This window comes from Gymnodraco acuticeps, unplaced genomic scaffold (assembly GCF_902827175.1).
Source record: "Gymnodraco acuticeps unplaced genomic scaffold, fGymAcu1.1, whole genome shotgun sequence".
NCBI classification, from domain to species: Eukaryota; Metazoa; Chordata; class Actinopteri; order Perciformes; family Bathydraconidae; genus Gymnodraco; species Gymnodraco acuticeps.
The window spans coordinates 19,730-40,542 of NW_022991797.1; the positions used below are offsets into that span (position 1 = coordinate 19,730).

General features: G+C 47.7%; 1 protein-coding gene across 1 annotated transcript; it reads right to left on the reverse strand.

The window, feature by feature from the left end:
* Positions 1 to 9,907: 9,907 nt before the first annotated feature.
* LOC117535225 (pancreatic secretory granule membrane major glycoprotein GP2-like) lies at positions 9,908 to 20,427 on the reverse strand (the record flags this gene model as incomplete). Its single annotated transcript, XM_034199618.1, is given in 10 exon segments — positions 9,908 to 11,921; positions 12,014 to 12,116; positions 14,866 to 15,028; positions 15,130 to 15,375; positions 15,583 to 15,737; positions 16,360 to 16,547; positions 16,773 to 16,898; positions 17,463 to 17,665; positions 17,809 to 17,871; positions 20,404 to 20,427. Coding segments are annotated over 9 exon segments (1,258 nt in total), but the record flags the coding sequence as incomplete, so codon positions are not given.
* Positions 20,428 to 20,813: the final 386 nt, after the last annotated feature.

Genomic DNA, 20,813 nt, shown 5'->3' on the forward strand with positions numbered 1-20,813 from the left:
TGCACTTTTATTAATCCACGCTAACATTTTAGAAATGCTAATTTGTGACGTGACTTGCTTTCCTTCTCTCGGGGGCGTGCCTGCTCTGTTCTATCACTCTACATAGCCACCCACTGGGTGGGAGTTGCACTGCATAAACACAACACACGTGCATCTAGGTATGTAAATTGTAAAGCATTAAAACATGGTTTTACTAACAGTTTTCAGTATGTTGTTACTTCGGCATTATTATTATTATTTTGAAACGTGTATTACTATTAAATCACGGTCAAATAGGTTAATTTTGACATAGTCGTTTCCACCACAGTATTTACATGGAGAAGATAAGCCCCGCCCCCTCTCCAGCACGTTCTGTTTGAATGACAGGAGTAAACAGCTGACAGCCGCTGTGAAACTCCAGCGGTTAGAGCGATGAGAATGTCCGTTCGGCACCTCATGACGCATCTACTGAGTACCGGGCGGCTGTATATATATATATGGATGTATAATAAGAACGGCGGGAGAGTGTTGAGTACTGGCACGGTGCATGAGTACCGGAGTACCGCCAGCATGCCGGTACTGAGCAAGAAGTGCCGGTACTCCATGGGTCAGAACCAGAAGTGCCGGTACTGCGTACCGGTGAGTACCGGCCCAATTCCAGCACTGCCCTTAACTCCTAACAGTCATCATCATGGTGACGCTCAGCCTCTCCCTTAACTCCTAACAGTCATCATCATGGTGACGCTCAGCCTCTCCCCTTAACTCCTAACAGTCATCATCATGGTGACGCTCAGCCTCTCCCCTTAACTCCTAACAGTCATCGTCATGGTGACGCTCAGCCTCTGCCCTTAACTCCTAACAGTCATCATCATGGTGACGCTCAGCCTCTCCCCTTAACTCCTAACAGTCATCATCATGGTGACGCTCAGCCTCTCCCCTTAACTCCTAACAGTCATCGTCATGGTGACGCTCAGCCTCTCCCCTTAACTCCTAACAGTCATCATCATGGTGACGCTCAGCCTCTCCCCTTAACTCCTAACAGTCATCATCATGGTGACGCTCAGCCTCTCCCCTTAACTCCTAACAGTCATCATCATGGTGATGCTCAGCCTCTCCCCTTAACTCCTAACAGTCATCGTCATGGTGACGCTCAGCCTCTCCCCTTAACTCCTAACAGTCATCGTCATGGTGACACTCAGCCTCTCCCCTTAACTCCTAACAGTCATCATCATGGTGATGCTCAGCCTCTCCCCTTAACTCCTAACAGTCATCATCATGGTGACGCTCAGCCTCTCCCCTTAACTCCTAACAGTCATCGTCATGGTGATGCTCAGCCTCTCCCCTTAACTCCTAACAGTCATCATCATGGTGATGCTCAGCCTCTCCCCTTAACTCCTAACAGTCATCGTGGTGACGCTCAGCCTCTCCCCTTAACTCCTAACAGTCATCATCATGGTGACGCTCAGCCTCTCCCCTTAACTCCTAACAGTCATCGTCATGGTGACGCTCAGCCTCTCCCCTTAACTCCTAACAGTCATCATCATGGTGACGCTCAGCCTCTCCCCTTAACTCCTAACAGTCATCGTCATGGTGATGCTCAGCCTCTCCCCTTAACTCCTAACAGTCATCATCATGGTGATGCTCAGCCTCTCCCCTTAACTCCTAACAGTCATCATGGTGACGCTCAGCCTCTCCCCTTAACTCCTAACAGTCATCATCATGGTGATGCTCAGCCTCTCCCCTTAACTCCTAACAGTCATCATGGTGATGCTCAGCCTCTCCCCTTAACTCCTAACAGTCATCATCATGGTGACGCTCAGCCTCTCCCCTTAACTCCTAACAGTCATCATCATGGTGACGCTCAGCCTCTCCCCTTAACTCCTAACAGTCATCATCATGGTGACGCTCAGCCTCTCCCCTTAACTCCTAACAGTCATCATCACGGTGACGCTCAGCCTCTCCCCTTAACTCCTAACAGTCATCATCATGGTGACGCTCAGCCTCTCCCCTTAACTCCTAACAGTCATCATCATGGTGACGCTCAGCCTCTCCCCTTAACTCCTAACAGTCATCATGGTGACGCTCAGCCTCTCCCCTTAACTCCTAACAGTCATCATGGTGACGCTCAGCCTTTCCCCTTAACTCCTAACAGTCATCATCATGGTGATGCTCAGCCTCTCCCCTTAACTCCTAACAGTCATCATCATGGTGATGCTCAGCCTCTCCCCTTAACTCCTAACAGTCATCATCATGGTGATGCTCAGCCTTTCCCCTTAACTCCTAACAGTCATCATCATGGTGATGCTCAGCCTCTCCCCTTAACTCCTAACAGTCATCGTCATGGTGACGCTCAGCCTCTCCCCTTAACTCCTAACAGTCATCATCATGGTGACGCTCAGCCTCTCCCCTTAACTCCTAGCAGTCATCATCATGGTGATGCTCAGCCTCTCCCCTTAACTCCTAGCAGTCATCATCATGGTGACGCTCAGCCTCTCCCCTTAACTCCTAACAGTCATCATGGTGACGCTCAGCCTCTCCCCTTAACTCCTAACAGTCATCATGGTGACGCTCAGCCTCTCCCCTTAACTCCTAACAGTCATCATCATGGTGACGCTCAGCCTCTCCCCTTAACTCCTAACAGTCATCATCATGGTGACGCTCAGCCTCTCCCCTTAACTCCTAACAGTCATCATCATGGTGACGCTCAGCCTCTCCCCTTAACTCCTAACAGTCATCATCATGGTGACGCTCAGCCTCTCCCCTTAACTCCTAACAGTCATCATCATGGTGACGCTCAGCCTCTCCCCTTAACTCCTAACAGTCATCGTCATGGTGACGCTCAGCCTCTCCCCTTAACTCCTAACAGTCATCATGGTGACGCTCAGCCTCTCCCCTTAACTCCTAACAGTCATCATGGTGATGCTCAGCCTCTCCCCTTAACTCCTAACAGTCATCATGGTGATGCTCAGCCTCTCCCCTTAACTCCTAACAGTCATCATCATGGTGATGCTCAGCCTCTGCCCTTAACTCCTAACAGTCATCATGGTGACGCTGAATCTCTCCCCTTAACTCCTAACAGTCATCGTCATGGTGACGCTCAGCCTCTCCCCTTAACTCCTAACAGTCATCATGGTGACGCTCAGCCTCTCCCCTTAACTCCTAACAGTCATCGTCATGGTGACGCTCAATCTCTGCCCTTAACTCCTAACAGTCATCGTCATGGTGACGCTCAGCCTCTCCCCTTAACTCCTAACAGTCATCATGGTGACGCTCAGCCTCTCCCCTTAACTCCTAACAGTCATCGTCATGGTGACGCTCAGCCTCTCCCCTTAACTCCTAACAGTCATCGTCATGGTGACGCTCAGCCTCTCCCCTTAACTCCTAACAGTCATCGTCATGGTGACGCTCAGCCTCTCCCCTTAACTCCTAACAGTCATCGTCATGGTGACGCTCAGCCTCTCCCCTTAACTCCTAACAGTCATCATCATGTCAACCACAACACAGAGAAATACTGATATAAATGTGTGTGTAGTTGTTGATACATTGCTGACAGAGGGAACTATGAATACAGATTTAAGAAATATCAGATGATGCAAGAGACATGCATCAGTGTGTTTTCAAAGATGTTCCAGCTGAGCAGGTTCTGTTTGTCCAGGATTTTGCAATGGTGGTATAGCTTAGTTTTTCTGTCCAACACTTTGAGAGCTTGTTTGTGAAGTGATAGGATAGGCCTTAATGTTGTGCTATTCACCTGGGTCCAGCTGGTTCTCCTGGGTCCAGCTGGTTCACCTGGGTCCAGCTGGTTCTCCTGGGTCCAGCTGGTTCACCTGGTTCCAGCTGGTTCTCCTGGGTCCAGCTGGTTCACCTGGGTCCAGCTGGTTCTCCTGGGTTCAGCTGCAGCTGGTTCCAGCTGGTTCACCTGGGTCCAGCTGGTTCCCCGGGGTCCAGCTGCAGCTGGTTCTAGCTGGTTCACCTGGGTCCAGCTGGTTCCCCTAGGTCCAGCTGCAGCTGGTTCCAGCTGGTTCCCCTGGGTCCAGCTGGTTCACCTGGTTCCAGCTGGTTCACCTAAGTCCAGCTGGTTCACCTGGTTCCAGCTGGTTCTCCTGGGTCCAGCTGGTTCCCCTGGGTCCAGCTGGTTCTCCTGGGTCCAGCTGGTTCACCTAAGTCCAGCTGGTTCACCTGGTTCCAGCTGGTTGACCTAGGTCCAGCTGGTTCTCCTGGGTTCAGCTGGTTCACCTGGGTCCAGCTGGTTCCCCTGGGTCCAGCTGCAGCTGGTTCCAGCTGGTTCACCTGGGTCCAGCTGGTTCACCTGGGTCCAGCTGGTTCTCCTGGGTTCAGCTGGTTCACCTGGGTCCAGCTGGTTCCCCTGGGTCCAGCTGCAGCTGGTTCCAGCTAGTTCCCCTGGGTCCAGCTGGTCCAGCTGGTTCCCCTGGGTCCAGCTGGTTCTCCTGGGTCCAGCTGGTTCCCCTGGGTCCAGCTGGTTCCCCTGGGTCCAGCTGCAGCTGGTTCTAGCTGGTTACCCTGGGTCCAGCTGGTTCACCTGGTTCCAGCTGGTTCACCTAAGTCCAGCTGGTTCACCTGGTTCCAGCTGGTTCTCCTGGGTCCAGCTGGTTCCCCTAGGTCCAGCTGGTTCTCCTGGGTCCAGCTGGTTCACCTAAGTCCAGCTGGTTCACCTGGTTCCAGCTGGTTCTCCTGGGTCCAGCTGGTTCACCTGGGTCCAGCTGGTTCTCCTGGGTTCAGCTGGTTCACCTGGGTCCAGCTGGTTGCCCTGGGTCCAGCTGCAGCTGGTTCCAGCTGGTTCCCCTGGGTCCAGCTGGTTCACCTGGGTCCAGCTGGTTCTCCTGGGTTCAGCTGGTTCACCTGGGTCCAGCTGGTTCCCCTGGGTCCAGCTGGTTCCCCTGGGTCCATGTTTGTGATTGGTCGAATGCTCCAAATACCACCCTTTTCATGTGAACGCGCACCTAACTAGATAGGACACGGCTGGCTTGAGCGATCCACTTGATAACCAGCGTCGTAGTACAGTTTAGCGAGAGCGCGTATGTTTTGGATCAGGCCAACCGGCTAACTCAAACATATCCAGGTTAGGTTGAACCAGCTTCGTAGTACAGGCCTCTGGTCCTTTCATCAGACGGGAAGCGAAAGAACGAGCAAGACCCATTGCTGGTATGATAACAACCTGGTACTAAGCACACAGGCATCTTGTTAAAGTGATCTTATCTTAGCCAGCGCCATATAGATAGATTCTATCTATGTGGCGCTGATCTTAGCTATCTCTTAGTGGAGGAAAACAGTTATGACATCACTCTGGGATTTGTAGTCTTTCTAGTTGCGTATTTTTCATAATCTTATATTATAATGATTTTTTAAGATGGACAAACATCATATGTGTAATTCATGGCACAATTCAAACGGGATCGAAAGATACGTTTTCTCTCTCCATTGACTTCAATACATAATTTTTCCGAAATAAGGTCCCATGGACCGGAAGTAGATGGGCGTGACTTCGCCACTCTATTGTGAAAGGTTGATGACCTTTAGCCTCTAAGGCAGCAGTTCCCAACCTGTGGGCTGCCGTCCCCTAGTGGTCCGCGAAGGCATTGCAAGTGGGCCGCCAAATAATTATTATGATTTGAACCTCCTTTCCTTTTTCTTTTGCGATCCTCCTTAGCAACAGTCATTACACTCCATGACATCGGTCTGTTCTACTGGATTAACAATGTGTCACATGTTCTGAATCGACCAATCAGAATCGAGTATTCAACTAAACCGTGTAATAAAAATGTCTGTTTGTTACTGATGGCCAGATCCTTTTCTAATTAAAATAAAAAGTACTATGAGAACTTAATTTAGCCTCCGTAGTGTTTATGGTTGAATGTGGGCTGCTAACATTTTTTAGATTCTTAAGTGAGCCCTGAGTGGAAAAGGTCGGGAACTGCAGGAATGCAGACATTAAGGCCTCGACCACACGGAGACGAAAACGTCGTTTTCAAAAAAGTTTTCTGTCCAAACGAAAACGCTCGACCCGCTGGAGGCACTGTAGTACATATGCCGGGCCTGTAAGTGGCGCTATATACAAAATAAACCAAAAGCAGCGAATAAGACCGATGACGATTATTATTATTATATTATAATATATTATTATTGTTGCTGATGGTTGTGGTAGAGGAGCTGTAGATGTTGCACTAACATCTGTATCATGGTCAGTAGCGTCTGGAGCACGAACACAACCCTGTGATCCGCCATTGTTGTTGTTGTTGGCAAAATGCATCAGCAATGATGCGGGTGACGCGGAGGTGAGCAGGAGAGGTGGGGCTATGGCGTCATCGTTTCAGGAGTTGATAGGGCGTACACACGGAGTTTCGTCTCCAGACTTACCCACTTTGGGAGCCGTTATCAAAGTGTATCGGTTTCGGGCTCCGAAGCTGCGGCTCCGTTTCGGCCTCGCGTGGACGAACCTTCGTCTATAGCAGGGGTTTTCAAAGTGTGGGAAGGTGAGCCTCCCCTCAGACAACATAAGAACAGCCGCGTCCCCCCCCTCCCAATTATTATTGCTATTATTATTATTGTTGTTTCTATAATGCAGGGGTATTCAATTGCATTTCAAAGAGGTCCAGTAAGAGAAAATGAAGACTGTTTCTCTCTTCTTGTCTCGTCTCTGTGTTTGAATCTATCGTGCTGACTCACTGACTGCACCGATTTGATTGGCTGAGTAGCATCAACTCCTTAAAACATTATACAATAACTTTTTAAAACCTTTTTATCTTTATGTTTTAAACATATTGTATAAAACTCCCCCACTACTTGAACTATTCCTTGCACCCCTCTAGAATAAGCCCGAATGGTCTCAACCATATTGCATCAGTAACATGCACTTGTTGTTGTTAACAAGATCGCAAGGACACTGGTAGCGATCGGAAAATTGAGTGTTCAGTTTGTGTGTCCGTGCACAAAAATATATCACCTAACCCAATTACAATTGCATGTTCAATTCACTCCCCTGGAAGTTAATAAAGTTGTTAAAGTTGGAACAGCCTGTGGACAGCCATTCATCCTTGCATGTCAGTCGCCGACACCTTCTTACAGAGGACTCATACAATAACCCACCTTCGAGTGATGCTCTAGTTTCTTCATGTTTTGTTTTTTTCCCCTCTTGCTTGCGCCGGACTGAAACTGTCTTTTCACCGACATCTCTTCACCTGCACTAGTGGCCCTATCAAAGCCGTGATTGGTCAGATGTCGATTCATTGCAACGGTGTCGGGTTACAGACGTGCTGAGAGGGGTCTGCCTGCAGGCCTGCACTCTCAGGACACCTGCACTGTCTGTCAGTACAGGAAATGCCGATTCTGACGAACACGTTTTTTCCCCGCCCCCGATAGACTCGTTTGATGGAAGTTTTCAAATCACAATGGAGACTGATCATGGAGGTGATGAGTCCGCCCACCGTGCACTTTGGGTCGGCCTTGGTCAAGCCCTTTTGACCCCCCCAGCCTGGTTCTCGTAAAAGTTGATTTAGCCATTTTTCGCTGAAATGACACCATGGAGGAATGTAACGGGAGTTGACAGGAGACTCTGCTCCCCTCACGAGTGCCTATTTTCACTTTTCCCCCTATTTCCCCGGTTTCATTATTTTGGCTATTTCACCCGGTTTCTACCGGGGACATTGCCCGGCCTGTGTCCAGCCCCCCCCACTCATATATTAACGGATTTTGACAATTTTTGTTGCATTTTTCTCCCCTCCTCTCACTGATCGAATGGCAAACGCGACCCACTGTCGGAGGGCCTCCGTACCGGCCCGTCCTAGTGCCGGTGCTCTGGCGGTCGGTTCCTCCGAACTGCGGGTTCGACTCTAATGGCCGGGAGGGTGTGCTGCGTTGGGGTGGGGGACTTCCCCCACTCTGCATGTCTCTTCCTTCCCGGGCCGGCCGATATGAAGCGTGACCAAGATGCACCATCCAGGGGTCCCGCAGCAGGGTGGAGGTTCCCAACTGGAACCTCCCCACCTCCGCCGCGGTGCACCCGGCAAACACGGTTGTTTCTCGAACCCTCCACTGTTGTCTAGCGGGTGTAACTAAAATACAAGATGTCGTATTTATATAAATAAATATATAAATAAATATATATAAGTGTCAGTACGATTTTATTTTGTATTTGCGTGCATTTCCTGTTCGGAAAGTGGCGCTGCGGCTGTAGGCAATACAAGGTGTCTGTATATATCTATGTATATATATATATATATATATATATATATATATATATATATATATATATATATATACATATGTATATATATATATACATATGTATATATATATATACATATGTATATAATAAGTGTCACGATGTCATACGATTTTATTTTGTATTTGGGTGCATTTCCTGTTTGGAAAGTGGCGCTGTACTGATAGTGGCGATTTTATTTTGGAATTCTTAGCGTGCACTTCCTGTCCTCAGAGTGCAGGTGTCCTGAGACTGCTGCCTGCAGGCAGGCTCCCATGGACGTGCTCCCCTTGTCACCTCTCACTCTCGCGTGTCAGCGGGTGGTGCGCGGAGAACTGAGAGGAGAACTGCGCACAGCAGCTGAGGCCCTCTGGGCGGGGCCCCATGCAGCCTGCGTGATTGGCCTGTAGGGAGGGGCGGCCCTGCTCACAACAACAATGAGTCTGCGTCTTTGATGCACACAGGAATAAACGCAGATCATCCTCTGGCTGCAGCCGACTGGCACTTTCTTTTGATCAAAGTCAATGCGGAAAACCCGCACTCACACAGGTAGGTGGAGGTGAAGGGAATGAGCACTATTACAGCCTTTTTGGCGAGGTGGGCACTCGGTCTCCACAGACAGCCAAAAGTCTGCAAGTGTCACTTTACTCGTCTTTTTCTCGTTATTTTTTTTCTCACGCCGCGCCTCCCCTGAAGCTCTCTGGCGCCCCACAGGGGAGGCGCGCCTCACACTTTGAAAACCGCTGGTCTTTAGGATACAGAACGTTAGCGGATACAACTGATATCGTCTCCGTGTGGACGGGGCCTAAGGCTCTCCATGCAGCAAGAAGATGTTTCCTGGACTCCTTGACCACTCCTCTTCTTCCCTTTGTGTCTGATTCTGTGAATATAAGACCCTTTGCAAATCCCCTGGCTTCTGTACTTCGCTGCAGACGGCTTGAAACTAAGAAGAGGAATAGTTTTGGTGAAAACTACAAGGTACCATGGGGTCAGGTTATAATTTTCCAAAGGGGGTTCGTTCAGCATGAAACACTTGAAATAACTAAAGGATAAGTTAAACAAGAAAGTAGAAAGAAAAGGAGGTCAAAGGAAACTAATTCTGCTAAAAAGTGAGCAATGATTGAGAGTCAGAGCTCAACATTTCGGATGTGTCTCACACTGTGACTTTAATTCATGTTCCTTTGCTTTTAAATGTCATTTCATAATATGTTTCTTAATACTCTTAATGTCTTGTAAAGCACTTTGAATGGCCTTGTGTGACGACCCCTCCACACCACGTGGGGTGCCGTCTGTTCGTGGGTGATTGCAGGTTCCAGTGCCGGATGAGCTACACCTGCTGGGAGCATTCAAGAGGAGCCAAGCCGGACACGTCGCTCTCTCCGTGTCCTCGGGGACCTGTTGCGGGTTCCATTACTTGCTTGTTTATTATGAATACACTGTTCTTATATTCATACCCCTCGTCTCGCCTCCCAGCTTTATGTTGCAGCCCAGGAGCCGGGTTGTAACACTCGTGATGAAAAGTGCTGTATGAAAAAACGTGCCTTGCCTTTATCGATTTACCTTCTTGTGAGAATAAACTCTAAAAGATTGTCTTATTTCAAGAATCTTCATTTCAGTATAACGGAAAGGTTTCCTCACCATTTCATTATGATGTGTCGGTTTGTCTCGGTTCATTTCCACCACACACACAAGAGGAATAAAGACAGAAGCTCTTGTTTTTATCCACTCCCTTTATTATATTTGTTTGTGATTCTGATTTGCTGATAGCAATAAGCTCCAGTTTGCAGAGCAGGCACATTTCACTTCTTCCTCCAGAGAACTGGAACACGGCGAAAGAAAGAACGCTGGACGTAGTAAACATCTGTACCACAGCGTGCTCTGAAAAATACAGCTTTTAACTTCATTAACTTGATAATCCACATTTCAATCCTTCCCTTCAGTGTTTTCCTTCTCAAGCTAACTCTGCTTCAGGCTGGGCACATTTAACAGATACAAAGTCATTAATACATATAAGCAGAAATCATATATACGAGAAGAAACCCTCTAAACCAGGGGTCTCCAACCTTTCTCCATCTGAGAGCTACTTGCATCGCATCGCTTCCATGTATTCACAGAGCACTCATCAGTTGAATTAAGCTACTGTTGTACACGTGTGAAATCAATACCCAAAGCTTATCACAAATCTTAACTTCACATCAAGGTCCAAGAAAACAAAAATGTCTCACATATTATTATGGCCCACATAGTAATCACTGAAGATTCACATTCATGTCCAAGAGAAAAAGAAAATGTTTTCACTTCTTATTTTGGCCCACATAGTAAACACATCGCCTTCATCGCCACCGGACAGCATCTTATGGCACGTGTGTAAAATAAGTGCATTCACTATTTTTTACAGTTAATGAGATGAATGGCGCTGCATGGAGTCCACCATAGAGGTGTATGCTGGACCCACTTAGGTTCACTGATAGAGTCATTTACATGTTCATCAGTCGGTCTTGTTCTGTATTTAGATTTCATTCATGTCAGAAAAAGCTGCTTCACAAAGAGCCAAATAAAGCAGATGTGTTCAGTGCTGCTTGGTGATGTTCTTAGAGTTTTCTACAAGGCTCCAGACATGTTGTGAGTTTTGCTGAGACTAAGCTGAACATGATTTTGGAGATCTCCACAGGATTGACACTGAACGCTTCAGCCATCTTCTCATTCAACATTCTCATTCTTGACATTAAATTATAAACCATAATAAATGAATTGTATAGGTCTAGCCTCCCTATATCTGTGTGTGAAGTTGTTCCATCCTCAAAAACAAAAAAACAATGCTTCTGCAGTCTAGCTGCAGCTTCTAGCAACGGCCTTCTGTTAAAGAATGGACACTGAATGTCCTGTGGCATCACACCCAGGACTTGAGTCTGAACACGGCAGATAGGAGTATTTACAAATAACAACTAAAATAGTGCATGTGGGTGCACACTCACATTCTCTGTCTTACTGTTACATGAATCCCATGAATGTATGAGATTAAATTAGCTTCAATCAGTGATTAAGTGAATAATAAAGGTTCTATCGGGTCACTGTCAGCCTGTCACTCATTATTTTCAGGAGGGGGCGGGGTTTGGAGGAACGGAGAGGAGACGGTGATCGCGGAAGCTTTCCTCCTGCCTTCACAAACTTTACACGAGTATTTATCAACTGAAAATATCAAGAGGACATTCATACTCTGATTCATACGAGTGTTTTTCAAAAACACAAATCCCTCCCTGTGTGTCTCTGAGCCGCAGCGACACGGCCTGATTCAGAGCGGGTCATTCTGCTGTTGGTTCTGGTGTTGGTGGAGGAAGCAGACTGCTCCGTGTGTGGTGCCGCTGTGCCGCTGTCACGTCTGTTCCTGGATCTCTGCGTCACCGACCAATTTTATATTCGTGTGACAGAAACAATTCTAAAATAAAAAACCGTTATTGTCCAGGCGCGGCCGAAAAATCAAGAAGCAACCTTACTACGCTATAATCCATAATCGAGCGGCGAGCTACTGAAAAGCTGCCCGCGAGCTACCGGAGCTCGCGATATACGTGTTGGAGACTCTGCTCTAAACCCTTTGATTCTTTTTCACCATAAAGAAGTTACATCTCAGAATAACTGGAATCATCAGGAATAATCTCAGACCAAGATGATCCGTTTTCTGGAGATTTCCGCTTTTTTTTTTAATCGAGACAAAGTCGGGAATCATCTGAGGAAAGAAGCAGGAAAACTGATGAGTCATGATTTCTATTGGAGTCATTCAACGAGGATGTCATTAGTTCAAATGAATGAAGGTCGTACCATGTAAGGCTCTTTAATTACTCCAGGCCATCGTGATGAGGGCAGCGGTTCCATCAGCAAATCTAGCAGATCTACGCCTCCTGCGAGCACCCCCCCCACAGCTCTGTAGACAGACAGGAAGTTAGCTTCACAGACAGGAAGTTAGCTTCACAGACAGGAAGTTAGCCTCACAGACAGGAAGTCGGCTTCACAGACAGGAACTTAACCTCACAGACAGGAAGCTAGTTTCACAGGCAGGGGTTGCAGTCGGATAATCCAAAAATCAGCTCCTAAATTCTAACCCTAACGTCTATTCCTTGACCTCTGAGTGAAAGGTCACGGGTTAAGGGATAGTGGATAGGAGAATTCAAAAGGACTTAGGAGAAGAGACTGCGGTACTTTAGAGAATCTAATGCACTTTCACTATCCGACGTGTTTCTGATGCGCCAGCGGACGTCCTGAATGAGCGTCTGCTGCTGTGGGGTAACTATGGAAACTACAGTTTTCTATACAGCGGACTACAACATGGATGTTCAATAAGAACGAGGGACTCCTGAAAACGATACCCAACCCTAGTTAGGAAGCTAAATGGACTATTCGTCCGCAACCAGGAAGTTAGCTTCACAGACAGGAAGTTAGCCTCACAGACAGGAAGTTAGCTTCACAGACAGGAAGTTAGCTACACAGACAGGAAGTTAGCTTCACAGACAGGAAGTTAGCTTTCACTTTATGAAAGGTTGTTCCTAGAGTCTCTGAAAGTACAATGGGAGCCAGAGCCTTTTCTTATCAAGCTCCACATTTGTGGAATCAGCTTCCAGTTTGTGTTCGGGCGGCAGACACCCTATCCGTTTTTAAGAGTGCGCTTAAGACCTTCCTTTTTGATAAAGCTTATAGTTAGGGCTGATTAGATTCAGCCCCTAGTTTTGCTGATATAGGCTTAGTTTGTCGGGGGACATCTTACTTCTTCCTTCTCTCTGTCTATACCTGTGTACTCTCATGTTCCGATTAACCCAGCTTCCCCAAATGTCTTTCTTTTTGGTGTCTATATACGCCGGGATCCGGAGTCATGGATGATCCTGCGCTCCTCTGTCCTGGATCGCGAGCCCTGGATCTTGAGTCGTGGCTGTGGTCCTGGATCATAGGTCCTGGATGGATATCCTCGTGGATTCATCTTCCTATTATACACACATGCATTTCCAAACATTTGGACTACCTATGTTGCAAATGTATTATCTTTTCAATTTACACACGGCATCTATTGCACGTCTGTCCGTCCTGGGAGAGGGATCCCTCCTCTGTTGCTCTCCCTGAGGTTTCTCCCATTTTCCCTTTAAAACTGTGGGTTTTCTCCGGAAGTGTTTCCTTGTACGATGTGAGGGTCTAAGGACAGAGGGTCTAAGGACAGAGGGTCTAAGGACAGAGGGTCTGAGGACAGAGGGTCTAAGGACAGAGGGTCTGAGGACAGAGGGTCTAAGGACAGAGGGTGTCGTATTGTCATACTGATATTCTGTACAAACTGTGAAGTCCACTGAGACAAATGTAACATTTGTGATATTGGGCAATAAATAAACATTGATTGATTGACTTTAAACCCCAATCAGTGTGTCCCACTGTAAACATTATTCCAACTATAGTTAGTGACGTGAAGTCATGTGACCGTGCTGTAGTTCCTTTATAGCCCAACATTAGCCGCCTTTAGCTTAGCGGTGGTGACGTGAAGTCATGTGACCGTGCTGTAGTTCCTTTATAGCCCAACATTAGCCACCTTTAGCTTAGCGGTGGTGACGTGAAGTCATGTGACCGTGCTGTAGTTCCTTTATAGCCCAACATTAGCCTCCTTTAGCTTAGCGGTGGGTGACGTGAAGTCATGTGACCGTGCTGTAGTTTCCTTTATAGCCCAACATTAGCCGCCTTTAGCTTAGCGGTGGTGAAGTGAAGTCATGTAACCGTGCTGTAGTTCCTTTATAGCCCAACATTAGCCTCCTTTAGCTTAGCGGTGGTGACGTGAAGTCATGTGACCGTGCTGTAGTTCCTTTATAGCCCAACATTAGCCTCCTTTAGCTTAGCGGTGGTGACGTGAAGTCATGTGACCGTGCTTGTAGTTCCTTTATAGCCCAACATTAGCCGCCTTTAGCTTAGCGGTGGTGACGTGAAGTCATGTGACCGTGCTGTAGTTCCTTTATAGCCCAACATTAGCCGCCTTTAGCTTAGCGGTGGTGACGTGAAGTCATGTGACCGTGCTGTAGTTCCTTTATAGCCCAACATTAGCCACCTTTAGCTTAGCGGTGGTGACGTGAAGTCATGTGACCATGCTGTAGTTCCTTTATAGCCCAACATTAGCCTCCTTTAGCTTAGCGGTGGTGACGTGAAGTCATGTGACCGTGCTGTAGTTCCTTTATAGCCCAACATTAGCCGCCTTTAGCTTAGCGGTGGTGACGTGAAGTCATGTGACCGTGCTGTAGTTCCTTTATAGCCCAACATTAGCCTCCTTTAGCTTAGCGTTAGCTTTTTACTTCAGAAATCATAAAGAGGTGTTAATATGTGGAGATTATCCCGCTGAACTAAACGTGTAAGAATCACAAATGTTTGTTTGACACAGAGATTATTGTCTGACTTAATCCCAAAAAGAAATCCCATTGGACCAGGGAGATGCTGCCTTCAGGGTCCAACACAGAAAAATACATTGTGCATCAATGTATTTGGATGTTTGATGATTACTTCCATCTAAAATGGTAACACTTTGGTTAACGTTAGCTGATCTACTTTTTCTATCAGGAACACTGGTCTTCTTCAACGTCCTTTAAACTGCGATAATAATCCTGTAATATAACACCATGAATAAGGAGTACTTTTACTGGTGTATTAGTACTTACCGGAGTGCAGGCCTGGCCCTGTGTGAGGCACAGCTCCAGTTTGCAGTGCAGGTAGATTTCATTGCTTCCTCCAGAGAACTCGAACATGTTGAAGGAGAACACGCTGGACGTTCCCTGTCCGTTTCCCTGCATCTGCACCGTATCATCAGCAGGGTTCGGACATCTGCCCGGAGACAGGAAATACACACCATGAAGTCTCAGAGTTCATTCTGTTCCAACAGTCAGAGTTTATTTTGTTCTAACTCTCAGAGTTTATTTCCTCACCCGTTGATGATGAGGTCGTATCGCAGCGAATCATCAGGTGATGCCTGATTGGTTGCCCAGCAGGAGTCTGTCACAATGGCGACCATGTTGGCGTCCAGCCCCCTGGCCTCCAGCTGCAGCCAGACCTTCTGGTTCAGCTTGATCTCCGTGTTCGAGCCGACCAGCTGCAGGAGGCCGGCGTCGCTGAAGGAGCTCATCGTCAGAGTGTAGTTCCACACTCCAGATACGATCTGCTGCACCATAGAGCTACACACACACACACACACACACACATACACACACACACACACACACACACACACACACACACCACACACACACACACACACACACACACACACACACACACACACACACACACACACACACACACACACACACACACCACCACACACACTCTTTAGCATTGTGAATGTTAAGCTGTGGTGCATTAAGGACCTGGAGGACCCTCACCTGTCTCTGATAGTGAAGGACACACTCTTGAGCTCCGGCTGTTTGTAAAAGCAGGAGAAGTCGACCTTGAGTTGGTCTTGGCGCGTGATGACGCCGGCCGATGAGCGGTTGCTCGACACGATGGAGTTCTCGTAGACGATCTGGCTGCCGTTCTTCTGCATTGTGAAAGAAAAAGTAATCAGTTCATTTAATCACAGCGCAAACATTACTCCAAACATTTCCCTCCTGACGGCCATATCTTTATCATCCAGTTCATGAATCACGTGTGTCCTTCTTTCATCAATAAAGGAAACTAGTGGGACATGCCCTCTACAGGACAACAGGAAGTGATGAGTCCTGTAATGGAAAGTATATTGAAGCTTCGATAAAGGGTTATCCTATAACTAGGGATGCCCCGAATATTCGGCCACCGAAAATTATCGGCCGAAAATGGTTAAAAAGGCCCTTTCGGCTTTCACCGAATGTCAGAGACCAGGGTTACGTTGGTAACCTAACGTGTTGTTGTGATGACGTAATCAAAACGCGGCGACAAGCACGGCGCGCGACCATGCTCCTATCCTATAACAATTGGTTTCCTGAAGTGTGGAGATAATTTTTAAGAATACACTTTGTTGTACTGAAACCAAAGGGAACGGTTTAGAGTTGTGGTTATTTAGGTCATTATGCTGTGATCTCACTGGTCCGGTCCACTGGAGATCACATGGGGCTGTTTGTGGCCCCTGAACTAAAAAGAGGTTGACACAACAACTGGTTTTAAGTTGTGAGGAAAGCACGCACCATGACCTCCGTCCCGCACATGTTGCTGATGTCGAAGCTGAAGGTCACCAGGTGGCTCTGGGGGTCCATGTGGCCCTTGCAGCTGGGGTCTTTGAGGTGTAAGGTGGAGAAGTCGATGCCTTTGTCAATCAGCAGACATCCAGCCAGAGTCACAGTGGCCGAGCCCTGCCTGCAGACCGGCGGCTCGCCTGCAAACACACCAATACTTCAAGTTAACCGTTGTCAGGGAGAAAAACGTGCTAAATAACCAACTGATGGTTAGCTCCGAAAGTCCAAAGAAAGAAAAGTACATTCAAGGGCTGTGGTCAGGATGACCTGTCACATAATGATATTAGATTTATGATATGAATAACTACTAATGTCTCTAAAGAACATGTGATGCGTTCAGGAGCGTCTCTCCTCCAGTTCCGTACCTAAAGACTTGGTGGCTCTGTACTTGGAGGCGAACCCAGCCCGACAGAAGCAGCGAGACGACAACCACATCTGTGCTCCACAGAACTCATGATCACTGCAGGGCTGCTGACAGAGAGGGGGAGGGGCTGCACACACACACACACACACACACACACACACACACACACACACACACACACACACACACACACACACACACACACACACACACACACACGCACGCACACACACACACGCACACACACGCGCACACACACACATTTAGTGGGCAGATCTCAGATAACGATTATAAAACTCATGACAGTATAAATAACAATTTATAATAATATATATTTAAAATATATTGATAAAAGTGATATATATTCACATATACAGGAGATATCACACACATTCTTTACCGTAATAAAACATCCAATATGAGGAGCCAACTATGAAAGTTAGACTAGTTTAAAATATTTCATACACAGTGTTACATAGTTATCATAATAATATCACTAATAACAATGATTATATAAACTATCACTAGGAATGAAGTAATAAACCTAGAATGAAGTGGAACACTGCACACCATCCATATTACATGTATCCTGTATATGTGACCATACTCAGGCTACTATACAAACGCAGGGACTTCCAGTTGTGTATTAAACCACAACTACTGTCAATATTACAGTGAAAGAGGGTCTTACAGCAGCCAGAAGTCGACCTCCAGTCCTCCAGGGTCACGTTGGCTTCCAGGCTGCAGGCCTTGGCGTAAGCCTCCAAAAACTGGCAGTCGACCCCATCCACTGACGGGTATCTGCACAGAGTGTGTGTGCAGGCGCTGATGAACGGCTCTGGGTCGGTGTGGTTGTGACAGGCGGAGAAGGAAGGCTGCCTCATGAGATTACAGCTGTTCAGAGGGGAAGATGGGGGGTGGTCAGAGCTCTGAACATTGTTACGTGAGTTCAGCTTCCAGAAACATCCCTGCTCATGTGACCGTGCTTTACAGGATGAATGTGTAAGTGTTTAGTGTCTTTATGGCTCAGATCTTACTGGTCAGTTGAGCTGTTGCAGTTGATGGAGCTGTCGATGGTGTCTTGTTGCTGAATCTCACAGCTAGAGGGAGACAAACATCACATTTTAAAACTATAACGCACCATTAGAAACAGCTGATATCAGTCGGACTAAGGGGTACCCGGGGGGTCTGAAGGAAGAGGACCATATCATTAGAAACAGCTGATATCAGTCGGACTAAGGGGTACCCGGGGGGTCTGAAGGAAGAGGACCATATCATTATAAACAGCTGATATCAGTCGGACTAAGGGGTACCCGGGGGGTCTGAAGGAAGAGGACCATATCATTAGAAACAGCTGATATCAGTCGGACTAAGGGGTACCCGGGGGGTCTGAAGGAAGAGGACTATATCATTAGAAACAGCTGATATCAGTCGGACTAAGGGGTACCAGGGGGGTCTGAAGGAAGAGGACTATATCATTAGAAACAGCTGATATCAGTCAGACTAAGGGGTACCCGGGGGGGGGGGGGGGGGGGGTGCTGAAGGAAGAGGACCATATCATTAGAAACAGCTGATATCAGTCAGACTAAGGGGTACCCGGGGGGGGGCTGAAGGAAGAGGACCATATCATTAGAAACAGCTGATATCAGTCAGACTAAGGGGTACCCGGGGGGGGGGGGGGGGCTGAAGGAAGAGGACCATATCATTAGAAACAGCTGATATCAGACAGACTAAGGGGTACCCGGGGGGGGGGGCTGAAGGAAGAGGACCATATCATTAGAAACAGCTGATATCAGACAGACTAAGGGGTACCCGGGGGGGGGGGCTGAAGGAAGAGGACCATATCATTAGAAACAGCTGATATCAGTCAGACTAAGGGGTACCCGGGGGGGCTGAAGGAAGAGGACCATATCATTATAAACAGCTGATATCAGTCGGACTAAGGGGTACCCGGGGGGGGGCTGAAGGAAGAGGACCATATCATTATAAACAGCTGATATCAGTCGGACTAAGGGGTACCCAGGGGGGGGCTGAAGGAAGAGGACCATATCATTATAAACAGCTGATATCAGTCGGACTAAGGGGTACCCGGGGGGTCTGAAGGAAGAGGACCATATCATTAGAAATAGCTGATATCAGTCAGACTAAGAGGTACCCGGGGGGGCTGAAGGAAGAGGACCATATCATTAGAAACAGCTGATATCAGTCAGACTAAGGGGTACCCCGGGGGGTCTGAAGGAAGAGGACTATATCATTAGAAACAGCTGATATCAGTCAGACTAAGGGGTACCCGGAGGGGTTGAAGGAAGAGGACCATATCATTATAAACAGCTGATATCAGTCAGACTAAGAGGTACCCGGGGGGGCGGGCTGAAGGAAGAGGACCATATCATTATAAACAGCTGATATCAATCAGACTAAGGGGTACCCGGGGGGGCTGAAGGAAGAGGACCATATCATTAGAAACAGCTGATATCAGTCAGACTAAGGGGTACCCGGGGGGTCTAAAGAAAGAGGACCATATCATTAGAAATAGCTGATATCAGACAGACTAAGGGGTACCCGGGGGGGGGGGGGGGGGGGGGGGGGCTGAAGGAAGAGGACCATATCGTTAGAAATAGCTGATATCAGTCAGACTAAGGGGTACCCGGGGGGTCTAAAGAAAGAGGACCATATCATTATAAACAGCTGATATCAGTCAGACTAAGGGGTACCCGGGGGGGCTGAAGGAAGAGGACCATATCATTATAAACAGCTGATATCAGTCAGACTAAGGGGTACCCGGGGGGGCTGAAGGAAGAGGACCATATCATTAGAAACAGCTGATATCAGTCAGACTAAGGGGTACCCGGGGGGGGGGGGGGGGGGGGCTGAAGGAAGAGGACCATATCATTAGAAACAGCTGATATCAGTCGGACTAAGGGGTACCCAGGGGGAATGAAGGAAGAGGACCATATCATTAGAAACAGCTGATATCAGTCAGACTAAGGGGTACCCGGGGGGGGGAGGAGGGCTGAAGGAAGAGGACCATATCATTATAAACAGCTGATATCAGTCAGACTAAGAGGTACCCGGGGGGGCGGGCTGAAGGAAGAGGACCATATCATTATAAACAGCTGATATCAGTCAGACTAATTGGTACCCGGGGGGCCGAAGGAATAGGACTATATAATTAGAAACAGCTGATATCAGTCAGACTAAGGGGTACCCGCGGGGGGGGGGGGGGCTGAAGGAAGAGGACCATATCATTAGAAACAGCTGATATCAGTCAGACTAAGGGGTACCCGGGGGGTCTGAAGAAAGAGGAACATATCATTAGAAATATCTGATATCAGTCAGACTAAGGGGTACCCCGGGGGGGGGGGGGGGCTGAAGGAAGAGGACCATATCATTAGAAACAGCTGATATCAGTCAGACTAAGGGGTACCCGGGGGGTCTGAAGGAAGAGGACTATATCATTAGAAACAGCTGATATCAGTCAGACTAAGGGGTACCCGGGGGGTCTGAAGGAAGAGGACCATATCATTAGAAACAGCTGATATCAGTCAGACTAAGAGGTACCCGGGGGGGCGGGCTGAAGGAAGAGGACCATATCATTATAAACAGCTGATATCAGTCAGACTAAGGGGTACCCGGGGGGGCTGAAGGAAGAGGACCATATCATTATAAACAGCTGATATCAGTCGGACTAAGGGGTACCCGGGGGGGGGGGGGGGCTGAAGGAAGAGGACCATATCATTAGAAACAGCTGATAGTCAGTCAGACTAAGGGGTACCTGGAAAGGGGGCTGAATAGGAAGAGGACCATATCATTAGAAATAGCTGATATCAGTCAGAACTAAGAGGTACCCGGGGGGGCTTGAAAGGAAGAGGAAGCGCAGTATCATATTAGAAACAGCTTGATATCAGACAAGACTAAGGGGTACCCGGGGGTCTGAAGAAAGATGACCATATCATTAGAAATAGCTGATATCAGACATAAAAAACAAAACAAAAGACAAGGGTACCCGGGGGGTGGGGGGCTGAAGGAAGAGCACCATATC